This window comes from Exophiala aquamarina (genome assembly GCF_000709125.1).
Source record: "Exophiala aquamarina CBS 119918 chromosome Unknown aczIA-supercont1.7, whole genome shotgun sequence".
Classification (NCBI taxonomy): Eukaryota; Fungi; Ascomycota; class Eurotiomycetes; order Chaetothyriales; family Herpotrichiellaceae; genus Exophiala; species Exophiala aquamarina.
In genome coordinates, this window is record NW_013550581.1 from 423,156 (window position 1) to 449,253 (window position 26,098).

Genomic DNA, 26,098 nt, shown 5'->3' on the forward strand with positions numbered 1-26,098 from the left:
TAAGGTGGTAATGATAGTTAGTGCATACACCAAAGCCTACCAAAGCCCATGATGGAACCTGTATACCCATATTAGGATCTTGGACTATAGAATTGTTGTGGGTCGTACTCCATACAAGACTCTCGGGATCGGGTTTGGTATCTCCAAACCATACCCGGACCCAATCCCTCTCCAAGCGAGCTTGTCGGGAATGGAGGACGATCTCCCTAAACTTACTTTTCACGCGTTAGATACCAAGAGTCGCCTCATCCGAGCCGCTTTTACCAGCCCAAAAAGTCCTGGCAAGTAGTCGACCAGTTTGATGACAATCTGAAGCTCTTGGTGTGCAGCCTCGTCATTCCGAGTGGGAAAGCGGAATGATTCCTGCCGCTCGGCGGCTATGGACTTCGAACTGACAGCTAACTAAAATCCAACTCTGGGCAAAATAATAGTTTGGATGTCAGTGGTGTTACTGTGTCGAGTTTGGAGTGCCAGTCTCAACTGGATTTCTAATATTGAGTGAGAATGAAGGAAAACCTCCCATTTTCGCTTGTTCGGCGCTGTTTCCAGCGTCCGCCACGGCCTCAAACGTGCAAACCGCAATAGATCCGTCACGCATCAGGGAGGGCTCAATCTCAAAGACACATCTGTGCAAACACTCTCAAAAGTACTCTTTCAGGTAATATCAAGGGACATGCCAGCCAAATCGTCAGTAGGAGGCTGACATCTTCGCAGGAACCTCCCTGCTAGGTGTAGCGGGAGCAGGACTTGGAGCCGGGGCGGGCGCCGGGGCCGTTGGGTATTTCTTCTCGTCCACCCTCCCAATTTCGAATGTTCCAAAATCCAATCGTGATCCTTCTTCATCGAACAATTTTCATGCCTCGAATTTATGGCGAAAGGATTCCCACGACGCAGTTTTGCCTTCCTGCTCTTGTTGGAAGAGGGTGTCCGATGGTTCAGTAAAGCAGGTGTGACCATTATATGGTCGTTTTGTCAGTTCCCATGAGAACTATTCGACATTAGAGGGAACACAGCTTTGTATGCAACGTGGAGGTGGGGTTGAGGAGGCTGTTATCACTCTGGCTGTTTCAGTGCTGCCTTCCTAAGTCAGTGTCGTGAGTAGGAGAAGGCTGGCTTCCTCTCCGAAAGGCCATGGTGTCGTTCTGACACAAGCACCTTGGAAGTACAGTAGACGAGTCTTAACAGGCTGATCTGTAGTTGTTCCAAGGCAACGTCTTCTTCGCCCCCACGTACCTCATTGGGGGCAACCTCACATAAAATATCGTCCCCACGGGCTTCTCCCACTCTGCCTTGGGGGAGGGGCCCTGCTTCAACGTGGCATCAACCCCGCGTGGAGCAGACCCTCGCCGTGGTGGCCAGCTCGCTCTACGGAGTATGTTCGATCACTTCGTTTATTCTTGAGACGGGTCGAGATCCAACTCAACTCCGGCGACATCGGCGGCAGAACGGAGTAAACCGACCGATGGTCTCGACTTTTCATTTGGGCGGAGCCATCACGTCGGTATTGAAGCCCGATGGGCCGAGGATGTTGCACCAGAACAAACCCATTCCCACCAAGAGTGTAAGCGAAATATGTTTGATCTAGCTTTCGAAATGCATTTCCCAACGTCAGAGATTCAATGAAGCTCGCACTTTGCGACCAACCAAGCCGATCTCACAACCGTTGGTCACGTGCCGGGGCCCCGGGATTGCCAGAAACAGACAATCCGGCCAACAGACTATGAATTGCCAGTAGAGGGAACATCTGCGGTTGTGCAGCAAAACCCCAAATTCGGACTTCTCGACCGAAGTGCATCGAGAAGGCGCAAGAGAGACGAACCTATTCGTATCTCAGCTCATCACGCTTGAATCCAATGGGTTAATGGCCGAAAAGAATGGAACCCTCCAAGCACACGCCACGGATAAAATGAGTGTGGGGCTTGGGCAATAATGAGTTAATGACTGCACAGTTTGGCTTCCCATGTTCAGCATTCCCCGCATTTCACACGGTACTTGAATATGATTTTGCCCTCCCCTTCGCCCAGGTGATGGCCTGACTGTTTTCCTCCTCTCGCTTGTGTCCCTTTCGATTTGTATACCTTCAGTGTCCTCCTAGGACCCAAACAGGACCGAGCACGCTTTCAAGATGCAGACGAAACACTTCATCACCGACCCAGTCCACCTCGTGAGCACCGCCCTCAATTCCTTGACCATCACCAATCCTTCCCTGGCTTTCGATGCCCAGAACAAGATCGTGTATCGCCGGCCTTCCAAAGAAGTGACAGAGAACCCAAAGGTCTCTATTATTTCTGGTGGTGGCTCTGGCCATGAGCCCGGATTCGCAGGCTTCGTGGGCAAGGGCCTACTCACTGCCGGTGTTGCCGGTAGTATTTTCGCCTCGCCTTCTGCCGAACAGGTGCGACGAGCCATTCTGACACGAGTTCCCACCGAGAAGGGTGTCCTCGTCATCACTATGAACTACACTGGCGATGTCCTGAACTTTGGCATGGCCGCCGAGAAGGCGAAAGCTACAGGTATTGACACCGAGTTCTTCACCATTGGCGATGACGTAGGCGTGGGGCGGGAGAAGGGTGGGAAGGTTGGAAGAAGAGGTATTGGAGGTGGCATATTAGTGCTGAAGTCCATCGGCGCTTTGGCAGAAGCAGGTGGAAGTCTTCAAGAAGTATACAACCTTGCCAAACAAGTCGCAGGCAATATTGTGTCTGTTGGAGCTTCCCTAGAGCATGTCCACGTTCCCGGACGCGCCATACCCGATGCCAATTCTGACGAAAACATCCCAAGCGAAGAGATCGAGGTCGGGATGGGGATCCACAACGAACCTGGTAGCCATCGCGTCACTGCAACCCTGCCTGAACTCATTAAGATCATCCTTGGGCAAATGCTCGATCCCAACGATAAAGACAGGTATTTCGTCGACATCAAGAAGGGAGACAAATGTGTGCTGTTCATCAATAACCTCGGTGGCGTGTCATGTCTCGAAATCGCAGGTATTCTGAATGAGATTCACAAGCAGCTCAAGGAGGACTGGGACATTATACCTGTCCGTGTCATCTCAGGATCATTCCTTACATCACTGAATGGTATGGGTTTCTCCGCGTCTTTGCTTAGGCTCCAAGACACCGGACTCGGCAGTGGTAAGTCCATGCTTGACCTGCTAGACGCGCCCTCCGAGGCTGTTGGCTGGTCAGCTGCCATTTCGGCAGCGACCTGGGAGGCAGACAATACCGCTACTGCAGACAGTCATGCTGCAGCGTCGGGAGAAGCCAAAGCCAGCAATCTTACTCTCGACCCAAAGAAGGCACAAAGTGCGCTCGATGCCGGCTTCGAAAAGGTCATTGCTGCTGAGCCGGATGTCACTAAATATGACACCATTGTTGGAGACGGGGATTGCGGTATTGGGCTCAAGAGAGGAGCTGAAGCGGTCCGGAAGGAATTGGCGTCTGGAGACCAACCTACCGACGCAGTTGAGTTTGTCAACAAGATCGTTGACGTGGTTGAGAACACCATGGACGGCACATCTGGAGCCATTTACGCCATTTTCCTCAACGCGCTTGCCCACGGGCTGCGGGAGCAAGATACCGGGTCCTCGAAGGAAGTTGACGCCAAAGTTTGGGCTGCGGCACTGTCGTCCAGTTTGAAGGCCCTCGGCAAATATACGCCTGCCGCACCTGGCGACAGGACGTTAATGGATGCCCTGGTTCCCTTCGTCGAGACCCTAGGCAGCACTGGGGACGTTAAGAAAGCCGCCGATGCCGCCAGAGAAGGCGCAGAAAAGACAAAGCACCTCAAGGCCAGTCTGGGAAGATCGGTCTATGTCGGAGCGGAGCAGGAGTGGATTGGCAAAGTCCCAGATCCTGGCGCGTGGGGTTTGCAGGAGTTCCTGGTCGGACTGGCTTCAGGTGTGTAGAGTCGGATATAAGGATTGTGTAGAGTGGTTAGTAGGAAAGAAGAGAGATATACTCTGAAAGATCCGAATGTAGGCACCAGCCGTCATCAAATGGGGTATTTTCAACAAAAATTCGAATATTTTCATTGATCCTGGGTATCAGATTTGTGTGCCTTCTTCCTGCCTAATGAGCTCCATTTTTTAACCCTGAAGGCTGCGTGCGCCCGGACCTTTTTTGGTGTGATGCTGGTACGCCTCCTGCCTGACTTCTGCCTAGCCTGCGCTCGCACATTGAGATTTCTCGCCACGGATTCGAAGTCTTTGCTTCCTCCGTCGTTGAGGGCTCGCTATGACAAGGGCTTCCTTCCCATTGCGATCACGATATTCCATACCTGAATTTCATCATCTCCATCAACGGTGACAAAGATCAACTCAACAAGACCAGGATAACACTGTCACCCCGGAGGAACATCTTGCTGATGAATCTATCCTTGTTGACGCCCTTTGCATTGCCTTTGCCTTTCTCGGTCCACATTTCCTTGACATTCTCTAGCACCATGTTGCAGTGGCGGTCAAAGGCTTTTACTCTCGCTAGTAGCTTACGATTGTTCCGACATGAAATCAAGACTTGTGTGTGTGTGCGTGTGGCGGTCATAAGGATGGAGAGGGGCCCTGTCGATAGTTCATGCGCTTCGAGGAGTGAGACTTCATATTCGCTGCGGTGGGAAGCGTGTTAGTATTTTGTGATGGAATGTGTAAACAGTGATCGGGAGTGCTAAAAGAATGATGACTATTGATGCGCGCGCAATAGCGTTGCTGCATTAACCGTGACCACGAGGTTGGGTCGGTGAGAGGAATCCAAGGCGGAGCGGAAAGTGTGGATCGGGAATGGGGTGTATGGGTGGCGGCGGGGGACGGGGCAGGGTAGGAACATCAAAATATTGCAACCCCGAGGGGAGGGGGGTAATAACATACGTCAATTCGTTCCTCGGCTTGTTGAGTAGCTCCCTGTTACAGAGCCAAGTCAGCAGATTGTATCTCGTGTTTAGCGCGACCAGTAAAGCAGGAATGGAACGGAGATAAGCTTGACCAGGGGAGTGAGTCATAGCGCCGGGGTAGGGAGACGGGAGGGACACGTACTGGATCTTGGAGGCGTCTGCCATGTTTGCGAAAAGATACTTAAGTCGAGCAGGTTCCCAGAAGGGTTTGGAATTGTGAGAGAGGGATGACTGAATCTTTTCGATACCATGCGGCCAGAAGTCTGATGCGTTCGCCAAGCAAATATCCTCGGCAAACTTTCCTCGTCTCATTCGGTATCTGGGACGCCACGCAGACAGGGACTCGAACACAAGTTACAGTAATTATTCCGAGGTAACGGCTGGACACCGCCCGCCTAAAGCTTCCAGCCTCTTGGTCGCACCTGCGCCCTGGGCCAGCACCGAGCCCTTGCATCATCGCCGGACGATCCCCACTCATTGGCCATTGCAGGCGCGACCGAACGACCAAACCCACGCACCTACCGCCAACGCGCATTGGGAGGCTAATCGCCAACTGCAACGCGTTTCTCCAACTAGCTGGCCATTGTCCTTTGCTACCGTACCTTGTTCCTCCCACTCATTCTATTCTTTCTCTCAGCTCATCGGCTCTCACTTCTTCTGTCTCTGTGTAGCCCGTTCAACAAAAACCCTCGTGCTTTTTTGTTTGCAGGTGCATGAAAGGAGAATTCAAAAAGGCATTGCTCTGGAGTTTTCCTGCCTCAATCCAACCACCAACCTCGCCAAAGCACGCCGTCTGAGCAGCTCGTCCTCGAGACACGATTCGAATTCACCACTCTCCCTTCCCTCCACCCTCTTCGAGCCTTCACAGGTCCACACTAGTTATGAAATATTCCTTATGACCATCTAACAACTCGAGCTGTCAGACTTCTATTGTCTGAGCAATTCGCGTCTCAAAACACCGCTACCATGGCTACTTCTCCTGACGGAAGCGTCTTGATTCGAACAGTCCGGTTGAAGGTTCTTTACACATTTGATATTGAACAGAAAGATAATCATCTTGCTCGGTACCCACACCCACTAGAAGTTCAGACTGCCTTTATCGATGAAACCAGCCAGATCGGCGTCATTGATCTTCGAACATGCTTAGAAGCCGTCACAACCGCGAGCCCAGAGCTCACCACCCATCCTGATAACGATTACACCGTTTACGCATACGATTACTCCGAACCAGATACTCCCCTCGTTGGACAAGGCATGCTGTCGAAGGCACTCATCAGCCAGACCCAAGGTCAAGGAGGCGACAATGATACCATGGTGACCGGGAGAGTTACAAAAAACCTCCTGGGCCTCTTTTCGAAGAATGCTCAAGAGACACTTGAGGTAAAGCTTAGGTTCACGCCTGTGAATGCCTTTCCTCAACGATATCGGTCTGGGAGTATAAGTTCTCAGGATGGCGGTCGACCTCAGTGGCAGAACGGTATGGCTACCCAAACCCTGCCAAGGTCAGCTTCTCCTGTTGATACATCCGGCTTGGAGGCTATGCAGCGGATGCTCAGTGGAGACAACATGCAAATGGGAAATCCTGGTTCAGGTAGTAGGCCCGTTACGCCGACGGCCGCCCAGAACTTCAACGCACCACCCAGAGTACCCGGGAACGCCAACTCAAGACCAGCTTCAAGGTCCGGTATGCGGCAAACATCGCAGGCACGACGTGAGTCCTTCAATTCTGGCTATTACAGCGGGGACGAAAACGCCGATGACGGTCCGGCGAGAAAACGAGCAAAGACGTCGAAAGTGGATTGGCCGTCCAAGACCAACTTCAACATCGAGAGACAGCCTGACTCGCTCCGAGTAGCTGCAAGTACTGCCTCTAGTGTCCGACTCCACCGACCCATCGCCATCAATCCTGCCACTGTAGCTGCTATGCAACAAGGACAGCCCACAGAAGAGCCTGTCAGACCTCCAACTCCAGTTCCCGCTGCAAAATCAGGAAGACCTCGAGGTCGGCCCCGGAAGAATGCGCCCAGCAACCTCAACCATGGTTCGCAAATTAGGGACTCGTCGCCAATGGTTGAAATTAACCAACAACCTCAACTTCTCAATGTTGCTGTTACCTCCCCAGAAGATGCTCGTCTGAGAAGCGTGGATAGTACCCCCGCCAATATCCCGTCTTCACCACCTGTCATGCCTGATCCTCAACAACCGGCTGTTACCAGCCCAGCCCTTCCCCCGATGATGAACTCCAACCATGACTCTGGCTTTATGAGTGGCACGCTGGACGATATCTTTGGTGACGATGCAATGCTACAGTTCGACGATTTTGTTTTAGGCAAGCCCCACGAGATGAATGGACAACCTCAACTGCATCAGCTCAGGGACTCCTATCCACCAGTATTTGATGAAGGTAACGACACGCTGGATGCACTGACGCAGCAACCAAAACCACAAATGGAGCCTCCACCACTTCCCCTAAATCAACGACCGTTGGCGAGGGCGCAATCATACACCCCTGGGTTACCGAATTCTGTTTCCTCACCAAGATTAGCACCAGCGCCAATTCCGCGTGCCCGTCAGATCATGGAGGAACAGCAGCGCGCAAGATCCTCATTGCCCCCGCAAGTTCCAAAGAGTGATCCAGCTCCCAGAACACTTCAAAGAGCTCAGACTTGGGCACCAGATAGCGATGCTCTGATGTCCGAAGCACCATCCCTGGAAGAAGCTAGAGCAAAGGCAGCATCCAAGAAGAAGGTGGGAAAGGAGCAAACAAAAGCAAGACTTGAGAATGCAATTGCCAATGGAGAAATGCCACCCTTCTGTGATAACTGTGGCTCAATCGAAACTCCAGCATGGCGACGTGGGTACGCGAAGACATTTCACTGCCCTTGGGACGAGGTCGAAACATCTCTGGATCCTGGCCAGTGCTGTTTCAAAGAAGTCCTGACTCATAACGCCGATGGAAGTGTCAAATCATTTAGAGGCTACAAGGTTGAGAAGCTTACAGGGGACGACGACGAAAATTGGCTTGCAATCACGTTATGCAATCGTAAGTTCCTCAACTACATGACAAGTTCGAGATGGAGACTGACATTAGTTTGATTAGCTTGTGGTTTATGGCTTCATAAACAAAAATGCCCGCGCCCTCGGGAAAAGTGGCAGAAGAAAGAACCTCACTCCAAGGGCAAGCGAAGACGCAATCCCAACCCATCAAAGACTTCAAAGAAAGCTAATGGGAATGCTAACTTCAAGAGTGATGCTCAGACTCCAGTTAGCGATGACTCTTCACCAGCTGACACTTCGAACGAAGCCGCAGATGGCGACGAAAATGAAAATGAAAGCTCGAACAACGAGGAGTACATGCCAGACGATGGGGAACCACAATTGCCTCACATGCCACACTCCCACCGTGCCAGCAGTGCAGATCCTGGGCCACGAGGCTTGCAGGCGCGAACCAAACAGCGAGCAACTGAACGTCAGGTTCAATCCAGCCCAGGACAGGCACACGGGTCAGAAGCCCTCCCCATTCAGATAGGATTTACTCCTAAATCTGTGCGAAGACAACTCTTCCCATCTCCAGAAAAAACTCAGGTCAGATCTGACCCCGGCCCAACCGCAGCATCCTCGCAGGGAAACCCTATCCATCTGCCAGCCTTTGTACGCAGAAGCCCGAGACTTAACAAGACACGAGACTGTTTCGCACATCAAGGTGCCGCTGTGGAGGTTACTGTTGATGGAAAGGAAAATGCTGCTCCGGCTCTTCAGATTTTGGACGAGAGTATCGACCATTTGTTCGAGGAAGGTCCCGGCGATCTGGAACTACCACCCATGACACCCACTCCCAAAAGACGATCAGAAAGATTATTGTTGAAGACTCCTTCCCAAACACCATCTCGCCAATTCGGAGCAGACCTCTCACCCAATGCAGAATTATTACCAATATTCCGCACGCCGAAAGTGAAGCACACCAATCAACAAGCTGTTCTTAATGCATTGCTTGGTTCGTCACATAAGGACGTGCATCAGATGACGCCTTTCTCACGATCCATTCATGACGCCTTGACTAGTGATGTTCCTGTGTCAGTGACTTTACCGAGAGATGGTCAAGCTACATCAAAGAAAAACACGCCGAACAAAGCAATTAATTTCGATTTTCCAGATTTGCCATCGTTAAAGAACTCATCACCGATATCAAGCGATCAGCTCCTGAATTTCAACCTTTCCGAGATGACGACTGATCAGCTGAATAGCGAATTCAACGAACCTTTTCTGGCCAACTCAACGCTGCCTAGTTCGCCTCCTCCTGGATTGTTCACTTACTTTGATGTGGATGGAGAAGACATCTCTAGGATGTGGGATGAAATGATAGACACAAATGCGACAGATCAAGGCCAAGCATCAACTTTTCATGATTCAGAAGCGACATCGGCTTCCAAACCTACAGCTGTTCAACCTCGAAGGAGTCCTCGAAAGCAAGTGGCATGAGCAAGAAGCGAGGGTGTGCCATGAACAGCATTCAGTCTAATTCATGTAAAAACTCGGTGCATTTGAGCACCCTCACCACGACAACACAGAAGATCGGCATCAGAAGTTACGAAGAACGAACATAAAGGGCGTATAGTGCCTGTTTGTTGTATTAATATTGCACTAGGTTGAGCTTTTAGGCTAGCACAAGAGGCCACAGCCGTGTCTACACGTCCTGATAGAAGAAAGGCCTTTAGATCATAGGACAAACATTCTTGTGTTATTTCGAATGCCGTGCCCTTTGGCAGCAGTGAACGTGTACACAATCGTGTTTCTCTCCACTCGGAAAACTTAACATTGTCGGTGTGCCTTTTCACGGTTGGGGTGATCCTTCCTTCTGTGTGGTTTAATGGTTCACAGTTATGTCCGACAAGACACACTCTTACATAGCCAGTCCAGACGTGATGCTTCATGATATCGGTCTCGTCAATCTATCTGTACGATTCAATATCCTCCATCCCTACCACTTTCGCCGCCATCGCCCTCATAAAAGATGCTCTTGTGCCTATGTGTAGCATCAACTACGGCCTCGAATAACTTCATATCCGGAAGCTCATCCCTCTCGTTCCTCGGCCATTCAGTGCTGCTCAGAACACGCAGTCCCAAACCTTCGCCACCATCCAGGTTGACTACTTTCCCCACGATCTCGTATAGCGAGTGGACGGACAGGTGAGAATCTCTGGGGCAGACAGTGAGTATTCGAGGGCACCAAGAGGGGTGGAAAGCAACTCATCAGTCGTACCTGTTGAGTAACACAGTCACGGCATCCTCCCCACAGGTCAAAGTCGCCTGATCACCGCTAACGGTGGTGATCACACCTAGCATTCGGACTGTACCATGTGGTCTACCTGGAGCAAACGCATGAAGGTGCGCAGGCAGGACACGTGGCGTGGCCATGGAATTCATCTTGGGAATGCGGTTCGCTACCGATTTCTCGAGACTGAAGTTGTGTGGTACTTTGGTCGTGGTGCCTGCAAACACGGGTGGGAAAGAACGCGACTGACCGCGTTAAGTGGCCGCAGTCCACGTCTCAGGCGGCTTAAAACAGCGGGAGCTCTTTAAAAGTGGCAGGCCTGTGATGTCAACAAGACGCTTTTCCATATTGGAGAGACCCAGCAGTTTTCTGTCACAGTGGCATGCTTTCACATATCAACTCACATTTCGCAGTCTCAAGCCCAAGGCAGTTACGGCACCGACACAGATATCTCGTGGGACTATCTTGAACCACACGAAGTCACATGCTTCAAAGCAGCAGGCTTTTTGTACGAATATAGGTTGAAGGATATCTCCGCCTCTAATCGCCGGCGCTAAGGAACTACGTCGGTAATCGACTATTCAGTCGATTCGTCATATACCAGCCGCTCATCGAACCACTACCGCAGTTGGCCTTGTCTTTCATGGTCGGTCTTCTGGCGTTTGAGTTGTCCAGCCAATACCTTTTCTGTCAACTAACTAGAACTCTAGATGACTAAAGCACGCAAAGGGAAAACCCCAGACCCTGCAAACACGTCCAATTTGTCTGGAAAGCGAAAGCTGAGAGACAACGACTCGGAGCCCTCCACCGACTCGAAGAAGCCTCGTCCCTCCATCAAGGACTTGCTCTCCTCCGGTCAGTCAACTAATTCAGAGGACAGCCCTCTGTCAGGAAGAGGTGTAGCGAAGGAGAGGAAGTCTTCTAGCAGAATGGACACTCCCATCGCGCAGCCCACGGAGGCATCCTATGCCGACATGTACTCATTCACATCGAAGAAATCTACAGCTAATACAGTCATTGACCTGACGTCCTCTCTAGAGTCACAAAAGAGAAAAGCCTCCTTCTCTACGCCACGGGCATCGACCTTCAATCCGCATACAGGACCCAAGAAACTGGCTGTGAAGAATCTGAGAACGGTCCCTCGAATGGACCCTCACCACTACTTTGATTCAATATGGACCAAGGAGGATAAGGCCCTCAATGCTATCTTCGGAAACGCCAAGGAACAATACTCGCTGGAAGAATTGTACAAGGGTGCTGAGAACGTCTGTCGGCAGGGTAAAGCCACCGAGTTGTATCAGAAATTGAAGCAGAAATGCGAGGTGCACCTAGCGAACACGATTAGAGACGGAATCCATCGAGATGAGGCCAACTCGTCAGATGTCGAAGTCCTGAGCCAATTTGTCAAGGCATGGTCAGTCTGGCAGAAGCAGTTACTCACTGTTCGTCAAATTTTCTACTACCTCGATCAAACATATCTGTTACGATCCCAGGAGAACCCGAGCATTATCCAGACAGGGCTAATTTCGTTTCGATCCGTGGTTTTTGAAGATTCTATCATTAAGCCTAAGGTATTATCGGGAGTGGTGACGCTTATTGATTCTGATCGAAAGAGACAACTAAGCGAGAAGGACTCCGCCCTTCTCCGCCAATCGATCGATGTATTGCATCATCTGAGTATATATACCACTGATTTCGAACCTCTATTCCAAACATCCACTGATGGGTACTTCCGATTATGGCGGGACACGGAATCACACAAGCATAACCTTGGGGAATATGCCAACGCCTGCACTGAGCTTTTGGTCCGGGAGCTGACAAGATGTGACGTTTTGAGTCTGAATCGAAGTACGAGGGCCCAGATTTCCGATCTTTTTGATACCGTCCTAGTGGATGAGGAGCTCGAGACTCTCACAAGCCAAGATAGTATCCAGGATCTTCTCGAAGACGACAAATACGACGAACTGGAGCGGGTATACACTCTCCTTCAACGTAAGGACCATGGGGAGCGAGTGGGTCCCAGCTTCAGCAACTATGTCGAGACGGAGGGAAGTCTGATCGTATTCGACGAAAGGAAAGAGTCCGAAATGGTCATCAGACTGCTCGAGTTTAAGCGTCGACTTGATCGTTTTCTGCAGCATTCCTTCCACGGCAACGAGAAGATTGGAAATGGTTTGCACAAGTCATTCGAGTTGTTCATCAACAGAACGAAGAAGACTCAATCAAACTGGGATACAGACAATGCGAAGCCGGGTGAAATGATAGCCAAACACGTCGATCTCCTGCTCAAAGGAGGTGTCAAAGCGGTCCCACGACTTCAGACGCAACGAGGAGACCCATCCAAACCCGAAGAAGAGCATGATTTTGATGATGGGCCTGCAGATGAAGATGCTGAGATCAATCAGCACCTCTCAAATGCGTTGGACCTGTTCCGTTTTGTTCATGGCAAAGCTGTGTTCGAGGCATTTTACAAGAAAGACCTGGCCCGTCGCTTACTGATGGGCCGCAGTGCTTCATTTGACGCCGAACGAAACATGCTCACGCGCCTTAAGAATGAATGTGGGGCCTCTTTTACCCATAACCTGGAGTCCATGTTCAAAGACATGAATCTAGCACGTGAGGATATGATATCCTATAGTCAGCTCCTGGACGATCGAGGCACCAAGTCCATCCCAGATCTTTCAGTCAATGTCCTTTCAGCCTCTGCCTGGCCTACGTATCCGGACGTCATGGTCAATATCCCAGCCGCGATTGCTAAAGTGATGTCCGATTTTGAGAACCACTACAAGTCGAAACACAGCGGTCGGAAACTGACGTGGAAGCACAGTCTTGCACACTGCCAGCTCCGAGCCAAATTCCCCAGAGGCAACAAAGAGCTTGTAGTATCTGCGTTTCAAGCCATTGTGCTCCTTCTATTCAACGACATCCCAGCTGACAAGCACCTGACGTACACTGAGATCAAGGGCTCATCCGGTCTCGTGGATGCCGAGCTCAAGCGCACCCTCCAGTCCCTTGCATGTGCCAAGTACCAAGTCCTCCGTAAACATCCCAAGGGCCGCGAGGTCAACGAGACCGACACCTTCACATTCGCGACATCCTTCCACGACCCCAAGATGCGCATCAAAATCAATCAGATCCAGTTGAAGGAGACCAAGGAAGAGAACAAGGAAACGCATCAACGCGTGGCGGCCGACCGGCATTACGAAACCCAGGCGGCAATCGTGCGCATCATGAAGAGCAAGAAGACCATCGGCCACAACGACCTCATCGTTGAGGTCATCAAGGCCACGATGTCAAGGGGTGTACTTGATCAGGCCGATATCAAGCGAAACATCGAGAAGTAAGTACACACTACACCCTACACCCCCAAGTGTCTCATGTCGCGGTCCAAGCTCTCCTCCGAGTAAGTGCTGTTTTACTAACGCGTTCTCTCGACAGGTTGATCGAGAAAGACTACATGGAGCGGGACGAAGGGAACACGTACTCCTACGTCGCTTGATCACGTCTCTCACATTTGCTCCACGCAACAAGAGGCACAGCAGAGACAAGGCAGCAGCATTCCCATCTCCAGCGCCCGCCTCCGCCTCCGCCCCACGAACCCACCTCCCAATTCACAGGAGTAGCAGCAATTTACCCCTTATTCTTCCTTCCAGCCTTCTTTTCGGACCTTCTTTGCCGGTCAATGTTTGGATTTCCACAATAGCCCAGGTACCTACTTGGAGCCGCTCTGCTACCGGACACACTATTATGCTGTGATTGCGCCGCCCAGTGCCAAATGTGCAGAGAATATCTTCACGGCCGTCCCAGAGCGTTGAACCGGACACGCAGTTATTGGGGCGACGAGACCTGAATCCGTCCAAATGCCCAAAGCCGGCGTGAGGATGTGGAGAATAATTAGATCCCTTTACTGCTGACTGAGATAGGAAGGGCTCAGAGCAGAGGTATAGAGTGGGTAGAGTAGATTTGCAGCGCTCTCGGCACGCATACATGGATGGAAATTGTGACGAGTAAGAAGAATGCCGAGAAAACAAAGAAACCATCACTGGGCCTACAGTCGGGTTTTCAGGCAACGCTACCGATCGATATAGGGAAAATACATACGTATGTATTTCCTAAGGTTCATCCTTTCATTCGCTTCATAGAATTCTACCTACCAAGTAAATACTAGCTGGATATGTGTGATGGGATAGTGAACTAGATAAGTACCAGTGCATGCATTACAGGTGAGCCCCGTTGGAGCGGACCTGGCGGCATCATAAACGAGCATTAAAATCCAAACCAGAAGTGCACTGAGGGAACCCGTCGAATAAGCCAGAGAGCAGCCGCGTCTCTTTTTGTTCTATTGCAAGATCCAAAAGTCCGGTAGTGGGGAGGTACAAACGGAGGGTCGTAATCAACCTCGAACCCCGAATAGGTTGTCCCAGTTGATTCGCACGCAAAAGCTTCCTCCTAGTATCTCTCATCCGGGCGGCCAGATTGGCTCCTGCCATCGCTGCTGCCATAATGCTGTTGAGGTCGTTAGTAAGATGTTGTTGATAGGTCAATCGAAGGGGCACGGGGGGAGGGACTCACTCTCTTTCGTAGGGCTGCCAGCCTCTTCTTCTTGGTGTGAGTGTTGATGTAGGTGCCGATGGTGAAGGCAACAATGTTGAAGAAGGGAACCCAGGTTTGCTCTGGGAGGAATTTCTGTGCAAAGGCCAGAGCCAATGGGGAGGTGATCCAGCTGACTTTCATGACAGGCCAGAAGCCGGCCTTGACAGTGGCACGCACCTGGTGCCACGTGCGAGCACCAGCGATGACAGCCATGGATGTCAGATAGACCGAGTTTTGAATAGGTGCGATCTGAGATTGATTGATTAGTGGAGTGATTGGGGAGGAACGGGAAGTACATACCACCAAGTTACTGGCGATGATCTGAAGGATCTTGGCTTTGAGGCTAGTTCTTCCGGCAAAGACCCATTGTAGCATGCCAATGAGGGCATGGCCCATTGGGGCACTGATAAAAGCACCATAGATGGCCATCTTGGGTATCCTGGAGCTGAAGTAATGACCATGTTTGCTACGGTCATGGGCGAGCCAGGAAGCCAGGAGTTCCTGTAAGGCAGACAGGGAACCGGACGTCAACATCTTGGTCCGTAGTGGGTTTGACTGAAGCTGCTTGAGATATGCCTGTAGGGCGCGATTAGGATGGGTCGCTGTTTGTGGAGGGGTGTACTCAGGATTGACATACTGCAAGGTAGCCATTCTGTTGTTTTCCACCGGTCAGAGCCTCACCAATCTTGTGGGCGGTGGTTTCATCTCTCCCAACCACAGGCGCAGTGGTCCTGATCTGTTCCTTTTCGAACTTGACAGACATGGCGGGTGCGGCGCGTGCGAGGCGCGAGGAATAGAGCAGGCCAGCGGCGAAACTGAAGGCAGTTGAGAGTATGCAGCTAATGCAAAGAGTCAGTGTGAAGGCGTTGAGGTGATGATAACAGGACTGAGTGGAAGAATAATGCAGATTCTGGATCGTGCAGCTGCGGTTGTTGACAAAAGACCAAGTACCGAGGCTCGTTCCGATGTTCCAGTGCAAGTAAGACGGACAGGGACAAGGTCGAGGTGTGGGGAGATGGACTGTGGGTAGCGGACGATAACGTACCTCTAGAAGAGCTCTGCAGCGATCTGTAGAGTTGTGCGATGACCCAGGAGATGAGAACAGCCTTGAAACTTGTAAGTTGATGGATGGCGTGGGAGACGGTGGAAGAGAAGCGCAACACACATACGTGGTGTATGCACGTAGAAGCAATTCCGGCCCAGAGTGATGATTTGAGGCGTAGTTGCCGGTTGCTGGTGAGAGTTTCGGGGGGGGGTGGGAGGTCACTGGTCACCCATCAAGGGTGCATCGACGCCGACACTCCGACACGACACGGCCTGAGAAGTGTGGTGGACTGGTGGTTGGGCGGCCAGTCCACCTTTGCCAGATACGAGGCACGAGGCCATGTGGGAGCCAATCATGCCGCGTGGGGCTGCCAAGGAGTAAACAACACAAACACCTGGCTTGAGTCGCATCTGGACCTCCTTTTCATTTTCTGCACTTGGCTAAATGATATGGTATGCAGTACCTCTTCCTTGTGTGAGTAGCAGCCGCACCCAACCACCGAAAGGATTGGTGAATACCATGTGCGGGAAGAGTGCCCATGACCCCAAGATTCGCGTCTGCTGTTGGTTGCGGCAACGACGAAATGCTCAGGAGCAAAAACCACAAAATCCGACGCTGTTGTCTGTGTCTGTGTATCATGGCTGCTACAACTGCTGTCGACGATGCACTGGACGGCGAGGTCGAGAATGGCAATGCAACACCTGAGTGCTCGCAGTTGAGTCGATGAGAGGGTAGGTAGAAGAGAAGTGAGGTGAGGTGAGGTGAGGTGAAGTGAGGTGAAGTGGAATACCATGATCAGTCAACCCTGCTCCTGCTGCCTCCTTTGCTCTTTCTGTTGCGAACTGTCTTGCACGCTCTTGCACTGCACCTGCCTTTACCTTCTGATGGTCACCGCTCCTTCCCTTTGCCCTGACCCTCATCCTCCTCTGTTCCTCTATTCCTTGCACTCCACCGATTCCTGCACCACGCAGCCATTCATGCCCGACTCATCATCACCATCACCCACACCCCCAGTAATGCATTTCCGCAGGGCCCTCAATCCTGAGAGGCGAAATCTCTGCACTCATGTGACAGCCACTCGACTTTTTGATCAGTGGGGATCCCTCAAGTGCTGCCTCTGCCACAGACACGCCAATATTGGCTGGCTATACCGCTGTACTCAAGACTCGGACGGCTTTCTTCCTGCTACCGATTTTATCAATGGCTCCCATGCCCTTGCTGATAAATCGCCCTTCCAGGATGTTGCCTTGCACACTCTTTCTCCGCCCATCATCAAGGCCATTGCCGACGGTCAATACACCGATGAACAGATCAAGATCTTAATTCAACAGAAGGAAAAGGTTCGTGATATCATTCTCGCCCAAGAACCTAGACCTGCAACAGCTTCCACTGCCACCACCAACTCCTCAGCATCGTCTTCCACTTCCTCAAAATACGGCATTCCTTCCACCCTGCCCAAAAGTACCACCTTCTCCACCACCTCCACTGCCTCCCTCGATGAAGAGATCCGAAAGGCCTATGACTGGAATGAGCTGCAGAAGGTGTGGTTGTCCGAACCTACCATGCCACCTCCGGACCCTACCTCACCCTCTCTTACTCAATCTCACCTCGCCTTCCCCAACCCCGTTGCTGCGCCAAAGGCCTGCTCCTTCAAGATATGCCCGACCTGCCGACCTACTTGTCGTGATCGAACCTTCCAATCTCTCAACGCCGTTTTGAACAGCCCAGTCAAGGTACCTCCGAGCTGGGAGCTCGAGAATCGTCCCATATCCGACGCCAGTGTCCTGGCCAAGGTCCAGGTCCCGTCCCATATCCAACTTTCGGCCACCCTGGACCATTTCTACTCTCGTCTCAGCAAAAGTGCTGTACAGTCTGCCGCTACCCTCCGCACCCTAGACAACCTGGACGAAGAAATTTCAACTCTCAGAGCCGAAATAGCTGCAATAGACAAAAGTTCAATTAGGAAGCGAAGCGGCTTTCGCCAGACCGTCAGGAATGCTTTGGCCCGCGCTCGCAGCGAGGATTCTACCAAGGGAGAGAGCGCCAGAGAGAATGGGAATGAGAATGAGATGCTGGCTCAAGACAGTGCGGCAGGTTCACGTCATTCACACTCTCACATCTTTGGACGTCCAAGATCTCGTCTCACCCCATCTTTCATCGAAACCCATGGTCAACTTGTCGACACCAGCGCCTTACAAGATTCAGTTATGTTGATGCTCGCCTCCAACACTCCACTGCCTCATACACCAAGCGCCGTCTTTGATCCTATCGACGAAGTGGTCCATTCGCCCCTTCAAGATGCTCATGGTCGCATGGATTTAGAGATATGGGACATATATGCACGTCTTCATTCTATGACTTGATATCAACATGGTTGAACAATATATCAGACCATGGAGGCAGGGAGTAGGATGCGGGAGTTCTCACCAAGGTCGGGGTGCATCATGAATGGAAAGAATGCTGCCAACCGTAGCAAGAGTGATGTCAGATGCCAGAGAGCTAGACCTACACTTTTCGTCGATATTCACACTAGCAAGATCAAGTTACAGGAAGTCAGTGGCTGGTGGGATGGTCGTTAATTAATACCAATGAGCATGGTGTTGGAGCATGGGAAGTTACCAAAGTGAAACATCTAGTAGGTGAAGGATGGGTAGAGGGCCTCCTTCTGTATTTCGGATTCTGTCTGCAATCTGCCACAGAATCAAAAAAGAGTTGCAGCACAATCTTCCAGGCGTTCAATGACTGCCTCCAGTGCAAGGGGATTTGAGCCAGGATGTAATTGTAATTGTAATTGTTTCATCACAAGTCTAAGTCCAAGTCTACGTCCCAAGTCCAAACCTATAATTGCGTCCAGCTCGTCCCGCCCGCTCTCAGAATTCATAGTAGAGAATCCGATCAGAAGTCGGAGAGCCTTTCCTCTGCAGAAAAGGCTTCCAAGAAAGAAAGACTCTAGCGACTCCACCCTCCGGAAGCGGATGCCGTAGAAGAAAATATAATTACAAGCAGCCAGAAATTTGAAACGGATATTCCCCCTGCAGTATGTACCAGCTCATCATCAGCATGAGACCAAAACATCAGGTCTCCGCGTGGGGCCGGAAGTTACCGCAGCGCATGTCATCCATGCATCTACATATGATGCAAGAAGATATGGCCGGTATGGTAGTCTGCTATGACGAGCATTGTTGGTTCTTGATTCGGGAGAGGCAGCCAGCTGGGCGTCGGGTCTTGAACTTGTCCACCGGGACGGAGCCATACATGTGCCGACCTGGCTCTGATAGATATAAAGGGGGGGATGGAGCGGGCGAGGATGAGGGACCCAGCAGGTGCAACCGATATGGTGCATACTGCTCTCGGTGCGGTCGACCGCACCGAGAGCCAGACGCGGAAGCGCGTCTGCGTGATTTCTGGCAGCGGAAGAGGAAAATCATTTGATCGGCGCCGAGATCGTCGCTGCTGCGTGGACGCGGAGGCTCTGCGTTGAGTGGAACCTTCCTTACTTGCTAGCTAGCTAGCTAGTTAGCTAGCGTTCGCATAGATAGTAGTACATAGTACGAGTAGTTCGGTCGGAGGCTCGCAGACGTTCGGAGGTGGGAAGTCTGGTTAAGCTCATGATGCTCTATCTAGCATGGGGAGCCCCGTCGGCTGATGGGCCCCAGTACTCGTAACACAAGTCGATCTTCCAGAAACGTGAATTGGGTCAAGCGTGGTGGAGGGGGGCTCGGGGCTCGGGGCTCGGGGCTCGTTGGGTCATAGCCACCTACCTACTCGTACCTGAGAGATGGATGCTAGTTGGTGCACATTACTTCGAAACCCGGACGTTCTTGAAGGGTATGCATGTTGAAGCCAAGGATTGTACAGGTCTTGCTCGACTCCGTGGCCGGCGTTGATATGACGGCATGTGCCTGGCTCTGCGGGTGGGAAAAATGGGAGGCTGCCAGGAGGGGATGGATGGGTGAGCCGCCCACCCCATGTGTGCACTAGTATTACATGTACAAGGAGCAATGCGCTTTTCACGGTGAAACCTGTGCCGATCAGTCCAGACTTATGTAAGCCAGCTCTCTCTCTCTCTCTCTCTCTCTCTCTCTCTCGCTCGCTCGCTCTCTAGATGCAAAGTTGACCACCAGTCGTCCTAAAGCAACTGGATAGGTGTCCTCGAGAAGCCCGCCCACCGCCCTACCCCACCGCCCGTGGGAATGTCCGTGGTTGATTGACGTCAAGTCAAGTCAAGCCCAAGCTGTGGCTTGACGGTCTACTGTACGAGTTTTAGAACCTCCTCCTTCTTCAGGTGTGGCGAGTCCGTCGACTGGAAAGTTACACAGCCCGGGCGTGAGGCAGGTGTGGCTAACCAGCTATCTACGAGTACGTCATCCTTCGCAGGGGGAAGCTACTGGTACCTCTGTGAGGTGTGGAGTAACATGGCTGGACGCTGAATGGAACGGGGTTCAGGAAAGTACTTCCTCGACGCCACCCGGCACAGTATTGAAAAATGAATGAACGGGCAAATCTGAGAGTTGATTCAGCCGTAAGTAGTGCTCGTTATTTCGGCAGCTTGGGAGTGACTACGAGCTACGGGACCGCCAACTGGCCCTGCTCGTCTCTCCCCCCACGCTGGCTTAGACTCTACTCGGACACCTCGTTTCCTATTCGTGATGTACATGTACACGCAGGGGGAGGGGATCTGAGACACCGGCTGCTGCGTGTGCACGGACGGTAGACTTTACGAGTCTGTCGGTCTTATCTGCAGACCAAGTAACCTGCTACTGTATGTCGTGTTTTGTGCCGTTAGAACCATGGCAAACTCAAATCTACCGGAATCCCCCATTCGATCACGACTAGCAAGGTCACCCGAGGTCTGAACGAATGGCCCGCATTATCTGAGGATGGACAACCCAACATTCCCATTTGTGAGAACAGGTATCTCCGCTTTCGCCTGCAAATCCTGGTAGCGCTCTTGAGCCAATTCTACGACTAACGAGCCTCAGGCGTTCGGCCCAAGGACTCCTCGTTACAGAAGGAACCCGTATCATTTTCATTGATGTCAGTAGCAGCAACGTGAGCGAATGATAGGGATCAGCCACTGGAAGGAAATTACTTTTTGGAACAGCTACCTAGGTAGGAAACACCGTTAAAGTCATAACTCATAGCCGTCTGTGGTACAGGCTCCAGGAGATGCAGGACCAGTTGCTGTTCTGTCCTCCACGCATTAATTATACACAGCGGCCCACCATGATACCGCGCAAACAACTTTTGTCCTTCTCCCGTGATCTTCGCCCATTTGGTTGAGGGAGGAGACAGCCGAACGACCGGGACCAGTTTCCCGTCCAATAGTTCCCCGGTATGTAGGCTGTCAATTGACAAAGGGACGAGCGTGCAGCCATTCACAGGAGCAACTTCTCGTAATGATCTGTCTCGAAACCGATCGCTCTTGTCCTAGTCTGCTGCACTGTTGGATCCATGCGGCAAGGTCCACCCTGTTGTGCTCTATCCCTCGGCTGCGGAGAATTGTAGGGTGACAAATTCAGGTTGGTGTTGAACCGCACCGCCACACGTGAGGGGCAAACTCAACCAGCCCGCCAACCCCGCCTCAATACGAACATGGAACTTTGGCGATGGCCATTCGTTCTCTAATTGATTCAGGTCCTGCGGCCCCCTCAGCCGTTGGCAGGCAACAACCGCCTCAACCTGGTTAATGAGGTTCCAATCTTTGCAGTCGATGCATGTGGCGCGAAGTCCCAGAAATGCTCATGCTCGATACATCTGCAGATCATAATATTTGAATCTGAATTCAGGCCTCTTGCATTCAATCGCCGTGAGGGGTGTGCACCTCGAATTCTGCTCCTCGGTTGAATTCTGGTAGAGGAGGATTGACTATTGATCCGCTGGTGGTGCTGGGGAAGAAGCTGCCTTGTGCTGCAGCAAGCGGCGAATAGCCCATCTGAGAGTATTCGAGGAAGTTCGGGACTCCATTGTCCATATGCTGGTGGTTGAAGAAATCACTGCCCAGTTGACTGAGGTGGGCTTGGAGGCTCTCAGGGGACCTGCAGCCTTCACAGTTGGCATGTGCGAGGAGGACTGCATTCATCTGTTGAATCTCGTCCTTCATGCGCATGACTTGATCTTTTAGATAAGAGTTCTGTACTGCTTTGTCGTGAGAGTCACGCTGTAGCAGCTCCGTCTTCTCCTTTTTATTGATGCGACATTTTGCAGCAGCCAGTCGATTCTTCTCCAATGACTGTTTTCGTTTCGATCCCTCGAGTGGCTCAGAAGCGTCAGAAGCAACGGATGCTTTCCGTGTCGACTTCCTTTTCCGTCCAGGCTTTGCAGCACCTTCAGTAGGTTTGGCTTGAGCCTTGCTCTTTTTCCGCTCTGGCGCAGCCTTGGGGGGCATTGTTTTGCCTGGGGAGTGAGAGCTAACTGCCGAGTTTGAACGGGGAGGTGTCATTTGACCGAAACGTGCCACAGCTGTCTCGCTACTTGGAAGCGAAGAAGAGATGAACTTTTCGACATCAAAGGCATCCAAATCCATGGGAGGCTCCACGGTGTCTTTGATATCGCATTCGCGCTCGAACTCGGGCCAGCCAGACAGAGATAAGTCGTTTGGGGGACTGTACGTCTGATACACATTCATCGTCATTGGTTTATCTGAGGGCGGGTCAAAGCCAAAGTTGTCATCATTGCTAGGAGGATAGTTGGGAGGTGGAAACTGGTAGTCTCTAAAGGTGTATCCGTCAAGGTCACTGACGCTGGGAATACCAGACGATGGACCTGAACAAAAGGTCGTCATTGTGGAGAGCTGGCAATGAAGGTGTTCGAGGTCGCTGATGGACCTTGGTGAATGGGTATGAGACCACGTTTGTTGATGATGTTGGGATTGGACGAAGTTGAGTTATGGTTGTGGCAACCAGTGATGCAGGTGGTGTGAATCAATGTAAACAAAGAGTGGCTAGGTTGGAGGGTCAAGAAGATTTTGGCGTTAAGGAATAGAGAGGGAGCATCGACTACTAGTAGTTTCTGCGCACTAGGTCAGATGCTTGATTGCAGATCGCAGATCGCAGGAATTTTGTTCCTAGGAGCCTGTCAAGACGGAAAAGGTTTGAGCAAGAGAATTGTCACCCACAGGCACCAGGGACAGGGTGAACAGGATGCAGGCTTTTGAGGTGGAGAGAGCGGAGGTATCAGCCGGTAGGGTGAGCGAATGAGTGTGATGGCGGGCACCAGGGATGAGGGAAAAGACAGACGCGTGTTTGGAAAAGTTCAAGTCGATGGCGGTTTGGAGAAGGTGGGATAGCGTAGGCCATGGGCATTGAGGGAAGGCGCATGGGTGATGCAACAGCCGGAAATGGCGGTAGTTGGCAAAGAAGGAAGAGGAACCCGCGAAATGAGTTGGTTGGCTCCTTCCTGCAGAACAGAGTTGGAGAGGGGCTCTTGCCTACAAAGAGGAGCAAGGAGCTCTGTGCCTCAGCTGCACTTGCAGGAAGCTACGACCTCTACGAGTGCCTACGAGTACCTGCGAGTACCACCTGCGAGTACTACGAGTACTGCTATCTCGACGGAGCACATACCTTGTCCCCTGTACGAATTGGCATCCCTACCAATTTCTACCAACCTTGAACGGCTGCGGGGTGTCACCAGAAACACTGACCACAACCAAGGCACTGCCAAACGCCTTTGAGCCACACTAGCCCACTCTGCAAAAGCGAATGATGCCCAGGTACGTAGACTTACTGTGGTTCAAAGTGGTGATTGTATGTCACTGCCGGATCTGACTAGCAGCCACGATCGACGCAGACACGGCTCATTAGACAGCGGCACTACATCATCGGCGATCTCATGGTTGAGAATGCTGTGTTTTTCCATGGCATTCTAAGAGTACCATGTGCCCGCTACTTGCCCAGCGCCGCTCCGGACTTATTCGCCGGCGAATCATATGCTGGATGTGTGGCTCCTCTGGCTGTCTTTTCCGCCACAATGAAAAATGCACCCGCGTTCTTGGCTTGCATCATTCAGCTCGAGTTCTCAAGCACGACGACTGTCCCTGAGCGCCACAAAACACAAACAAGCTTGAATTAATTGTTGACTTCGCTTCTGAAAGCCTGAGCGCCGCTTCATTGGAAGTGATCGTGCTATCCCACCATTCCTGTCCTGGCTCAGTACGACTGATTGAGACAGAGGTGGTGGGTGCTATCGATTTCCATTAGGTATCCATTTGCGACCATTGGTATTTATTGCCTGGTCACCTCAACGTGTACGAGGTGGCCACTGTAATAGTCGATACTCCAAATGCTGGTGGCTGAAGTAGGTCCGTGTTAGCTACAGGTGCTATGTCATAGATATATCATTGTGCATATTACAATCCTCTGGATGAAAAATCCGAAAATATCTGTGCTATCCCTATTGCTGCTATGATGGTCTGAGAAGGATCCGCTATTCTTGGCGACCCGAAACTGAGACTGAGCCCCCCAGCTTCTTATCTCGACCGCAATTACTGAGAACACCTTGTCGGTCATAGCGGGGTTTCCCGTTCCAATCGCTCAATCTGATAGACATGCTTACAAAAGGAGAGCTGTCAATCCTAGTAGCCCTGCACCAAGAACCGAGAACACTAAGGGACGGCCATCCGTTCGGCTAGCACCGTTGCTGGTCCCCGTTCCAGTAGCAGCTGCTGTTCCACTTGATGTCGACGAGCCGCCTGTTTGCGATGCCGTGGATGATCCACTGCTTGTGCTTGTACCTGACCCTGTGCTTGAGGCCGTCGAAGCAGTGCCACTTGCACCAGTAGTCGCCGCAGCCGATGCGTCTATGGAGTCGACCAGGGTGATTCCAATGAAGGAAATCTCAGATTGCGCCAGTACTGTCGACGTTACACTTGTTGTGATGGCGGTGTTTGTTGTGGCATCCGATGCAGTAAGTACACTTATATCGGTCTCGAGGAAGGCTTGCGGTCCAATATAGGTCTGCGCGCAAGTTGCGGCAGTTGTCCCATCCATGGCACAGTCGAGAACGACGGTAATGTCATCGGAAGGCTCGTCAATGCTTACGTGAAACGTTTGTGGTCCGACCGTGACCGTGACCGGTTCGAACAGGCCACAGTCTGTATCGGAGGCGGATGACGGGCATGCAACTACCATTGTGGTTTGGGATGCATCCTATCACAGAAGTTGTATCAGTAGCTGTTCGTACTATGCTACAATATAGGTTGATTCTAGGCTTACCGAAGTGATCACAGATCCAACAAGCGCTTGATTATCGATGTCGGGGAAGAATACGCTGACAACCGACGATGTCGACTGAGCGCTCACAGCACCTGCGAGGGCCATGGCGACGGCTGATTTCTTCATGAGAGTCATGATGCGTACGGTGGAGCTATATCAAGGATCCCAAAAACAAAAGTAAACAATATCAAATGCAGGCCGAAAGAGGAGGAAGAAAGGCAGAAGAGCGAGAAATAGAGAGGGCAGCCAGCAAAACAGCGTGGTCCCAGCACTTTCTCTTGGAGACAGTCGGGTTTCGTGAAATTGCCCTTTCATCTGAAGATCTAGCGTCGACTTACTGGGTGGGGGCAAGGGCTTCGGGCCCCCTTTCGGTCAGTCTGGTGCCAGGCTGCTAGCAGCCGGTGGCAGCAAGTAATAAGAATGTGGTTATTTGAGGGGGTAGTTCTGGTAGCTGGCCGTTGACAAGTTTCACCCCCTTTGTCTCAGTCAGGAAAAAAGTGGTCTGCAACGGAGGCATGTCTCCCGCCTCGGGAGTTCGGGTGGAAACTGGCATCTGTTCGCCCAAGATTGGGGAGACGTGGAGCCGCGCATAGACGCGAAACCGTCTTGGCCTGGTTCTTAACTGGTTAATTGGGTCCGGGTGGTCGCACGATGAGTGGGTCTGATCTCGGCCAGTTATCGCGGTTGCCTCAGATGTTATTGAGCTTAATTGGAAAGCGCCCTCCTGAGGCATACCCTGGTTTGTTCGATGTTTGGCCGCCGCCAACAGATCTCTTATGAGTTATGGGTTGTAACTTACAGAGTATAACCACGGGCAATTCGGTGTGGAACAACGTTTAGGTAACTACTAGCTACGACTAGGAGTAGGAAGGAGTACTTCATCTTCGGTACCGAGTGCGAGTAGCTGAAGGGGGCCATCCTTCCACAGTACTAAGTCTCCGAGTAACACCAGGAAACATGAGCGGCGAAACCACCCTTAGCGACAGAGAGCCTGAGGCCTGGGGAACATCAAGGATAGGCTCGTGCCAAGCTGATTCCTCCTCCATACGGAATACCTAATTGCAAGGTAGCTACAGCAATCGCCCCCCCCCC

The 26,098-nt window shown here is 51.7% G+C and overlaps 9 protein-coding genes across 9 annotated transcripts; 4 read left to right on the forward strand and 5 right to left on the reverse strand.

The window, feature by feature from the left end:
- Window positions 1-2,125: 2,125 nt before the first annotated feature.
- Window positions 2,126-3,907, forward strand: A1O9_08189 (dihydroxyacetone kinase; the record flags this gene model as incomplete). Its single annotated transcript, XM_013402575.1, has 1 exon — window positions 2,126-3,907. The coding sequence occupies one exon, from the start codon at window positions 2,126-2,128 to the stop codon at window positions 3,905-3,907; it is 1,782 nt and encodes a 593-aa protein (XP_013258029.1).
- Window positions 3,908-4,313: 406 nt separating this feature from the next.
- Window positions 4,314-5,049, reverse strand: A1O9_08190 (small nuclear ribonucleoprotein D2; the record flags this gene model as incomplete). Its single annotated transcript, XM_013402576.1, has 2 exons — window positions 4,314-4,602; window positions 4,862-5,049. The coding sequence occupies 2 exons, from the start codon at window positions 5,047-5,049 to the stop codon at window positions 4,314-4,316; spliced, it is 477 nt and encodes a 158-aa protein (XP_013258030.1).
- Window positions 5,050-5,850: 801 nt separating this feature from the next.
- A1O9_08191 (uncharacterized protein) lies at window positions 5,851-9,363 on the forward strand (the record flags this gene model as incomplete). The annotated part of the gene is made up of 2 exons (XM_013402577.1): window positions 5,851-7,927; window positions 7,985-9,363. 2 exons carry the CDS (start codon window positions 5,851-5,853, stop codon window positions 9,361-9,363), a joined length of 3,456 nt encoding a protein of 1,151 aa, XP_013258031.1.
- Window positions 9,364-9,846: 483 nt separating this feature from the next.
- On the reverse strand, window positions 9,847-10,308 carry A1O9_08192 (uncharacterized protein; the record flags this gene model as incomplete). The annotated part of the gene is made up of 2 exons (XM_013402578.1): window positions 9,847-10,081; window positions 10,145-10,308. 2 exons carry the CDS (start codon window positions 10,306-10,308, stop codon window positions 9,847-9,849), a joined length of 399 nt encoding a protein of 132 aa, XP_013258032.1.
- Window positions 10,309-10,866: 558 nt separating this feature from the next.
- A1O9_08193 (uncharacterized protein) lies at window positions 10,867-13,500 on the forward strand (the record flags this gene model as incomplete). The annotated part of the gene is made up of 1 exon (XM_013402579.1): window positions 10,867-13,500. The coding sequence occupies one exon, from the start codon at window positions 10,867-10,869 to the stop codon at window positions 13,498-13,500; it is 2,634 nt and encodes an 877-aa protein (XP_013258033.1).
- A 1,105-nt stretch (window positions 13,501-14,605) lies between these two features.
- Window positions 14,606-15,512, reverse strand: A1O9_08194 (uncharacterized protein; the record flags this gene model as incomplete). The annotated part of the gene is made up of 4 exons (XM_013402580.1): window positions 14,606-14,662; window positions 14,729-14,998; window positions 15,050-15,325; window positions 15,387-15,512. The coding sequence occupies 4 exons, from the start codon at window positions 15,510-15,512 to the stop codon at window positions 14,606-14,608; spliced, it is 729 nt and encodes a 242-aa protein (XP_013258034.1).
- Window positions 15,513-16,795: 1,283 nt separating this feature from the next.
- A1O9_08195 (uncharacterized protein) lies at window positions 16,796-18,046 on the forward strand (the record flags this gene model as incomplete). The annotated part of the gene is made up of 1 exon (XM_013402581.1): window positions 16,796-18,046. A coding segment is annotated over one exon (1,251 nt), but the record flags the coding sequence as incomplete, so codon positions are not given.
- A 3,548-nt stretch (window positions 18,047-21,594) lies between these two features.
- A1O9_08196 (uncharacterized protein) lies at window positions 21,595-22,578 on the reverse strand (the record flags this gene model as incomplete). The annotated part of the gene is made up of 1 exon (XM_013402582.1): window positions 21,595-22,578. The coding sequence occupies one exon, from the start codon at window positions 22,576-22,578 to the stop codon at window positions 21,595-21,597; it is 984 nt and encodes a 327-aa protein (XP_013258036.1).
- Window positions 22,579-24,343: 1,765 nt separating this feature from the next.
- On the reverse strand, window positions 24,344-25,141 carry A1O9_08197 (uncharacterized protein; the record flags this gene model as incomplete). The annotated part of the gene is made up of 2 exons (XM_013402583.1): window positions 24,344-24,940; window positions 25,007-25,141. The coding sequence occupies 2 exons, from the start codon at window positions 25,139-25,141 to the stop codon at window positions 24,344-24,346; spliced, it is 732 nt and encodes a 243-aa protein (XP_013258037.1).
- Between the last annotated feature and the right edge of the window lie 957 nt (window positions 25,142-26,098).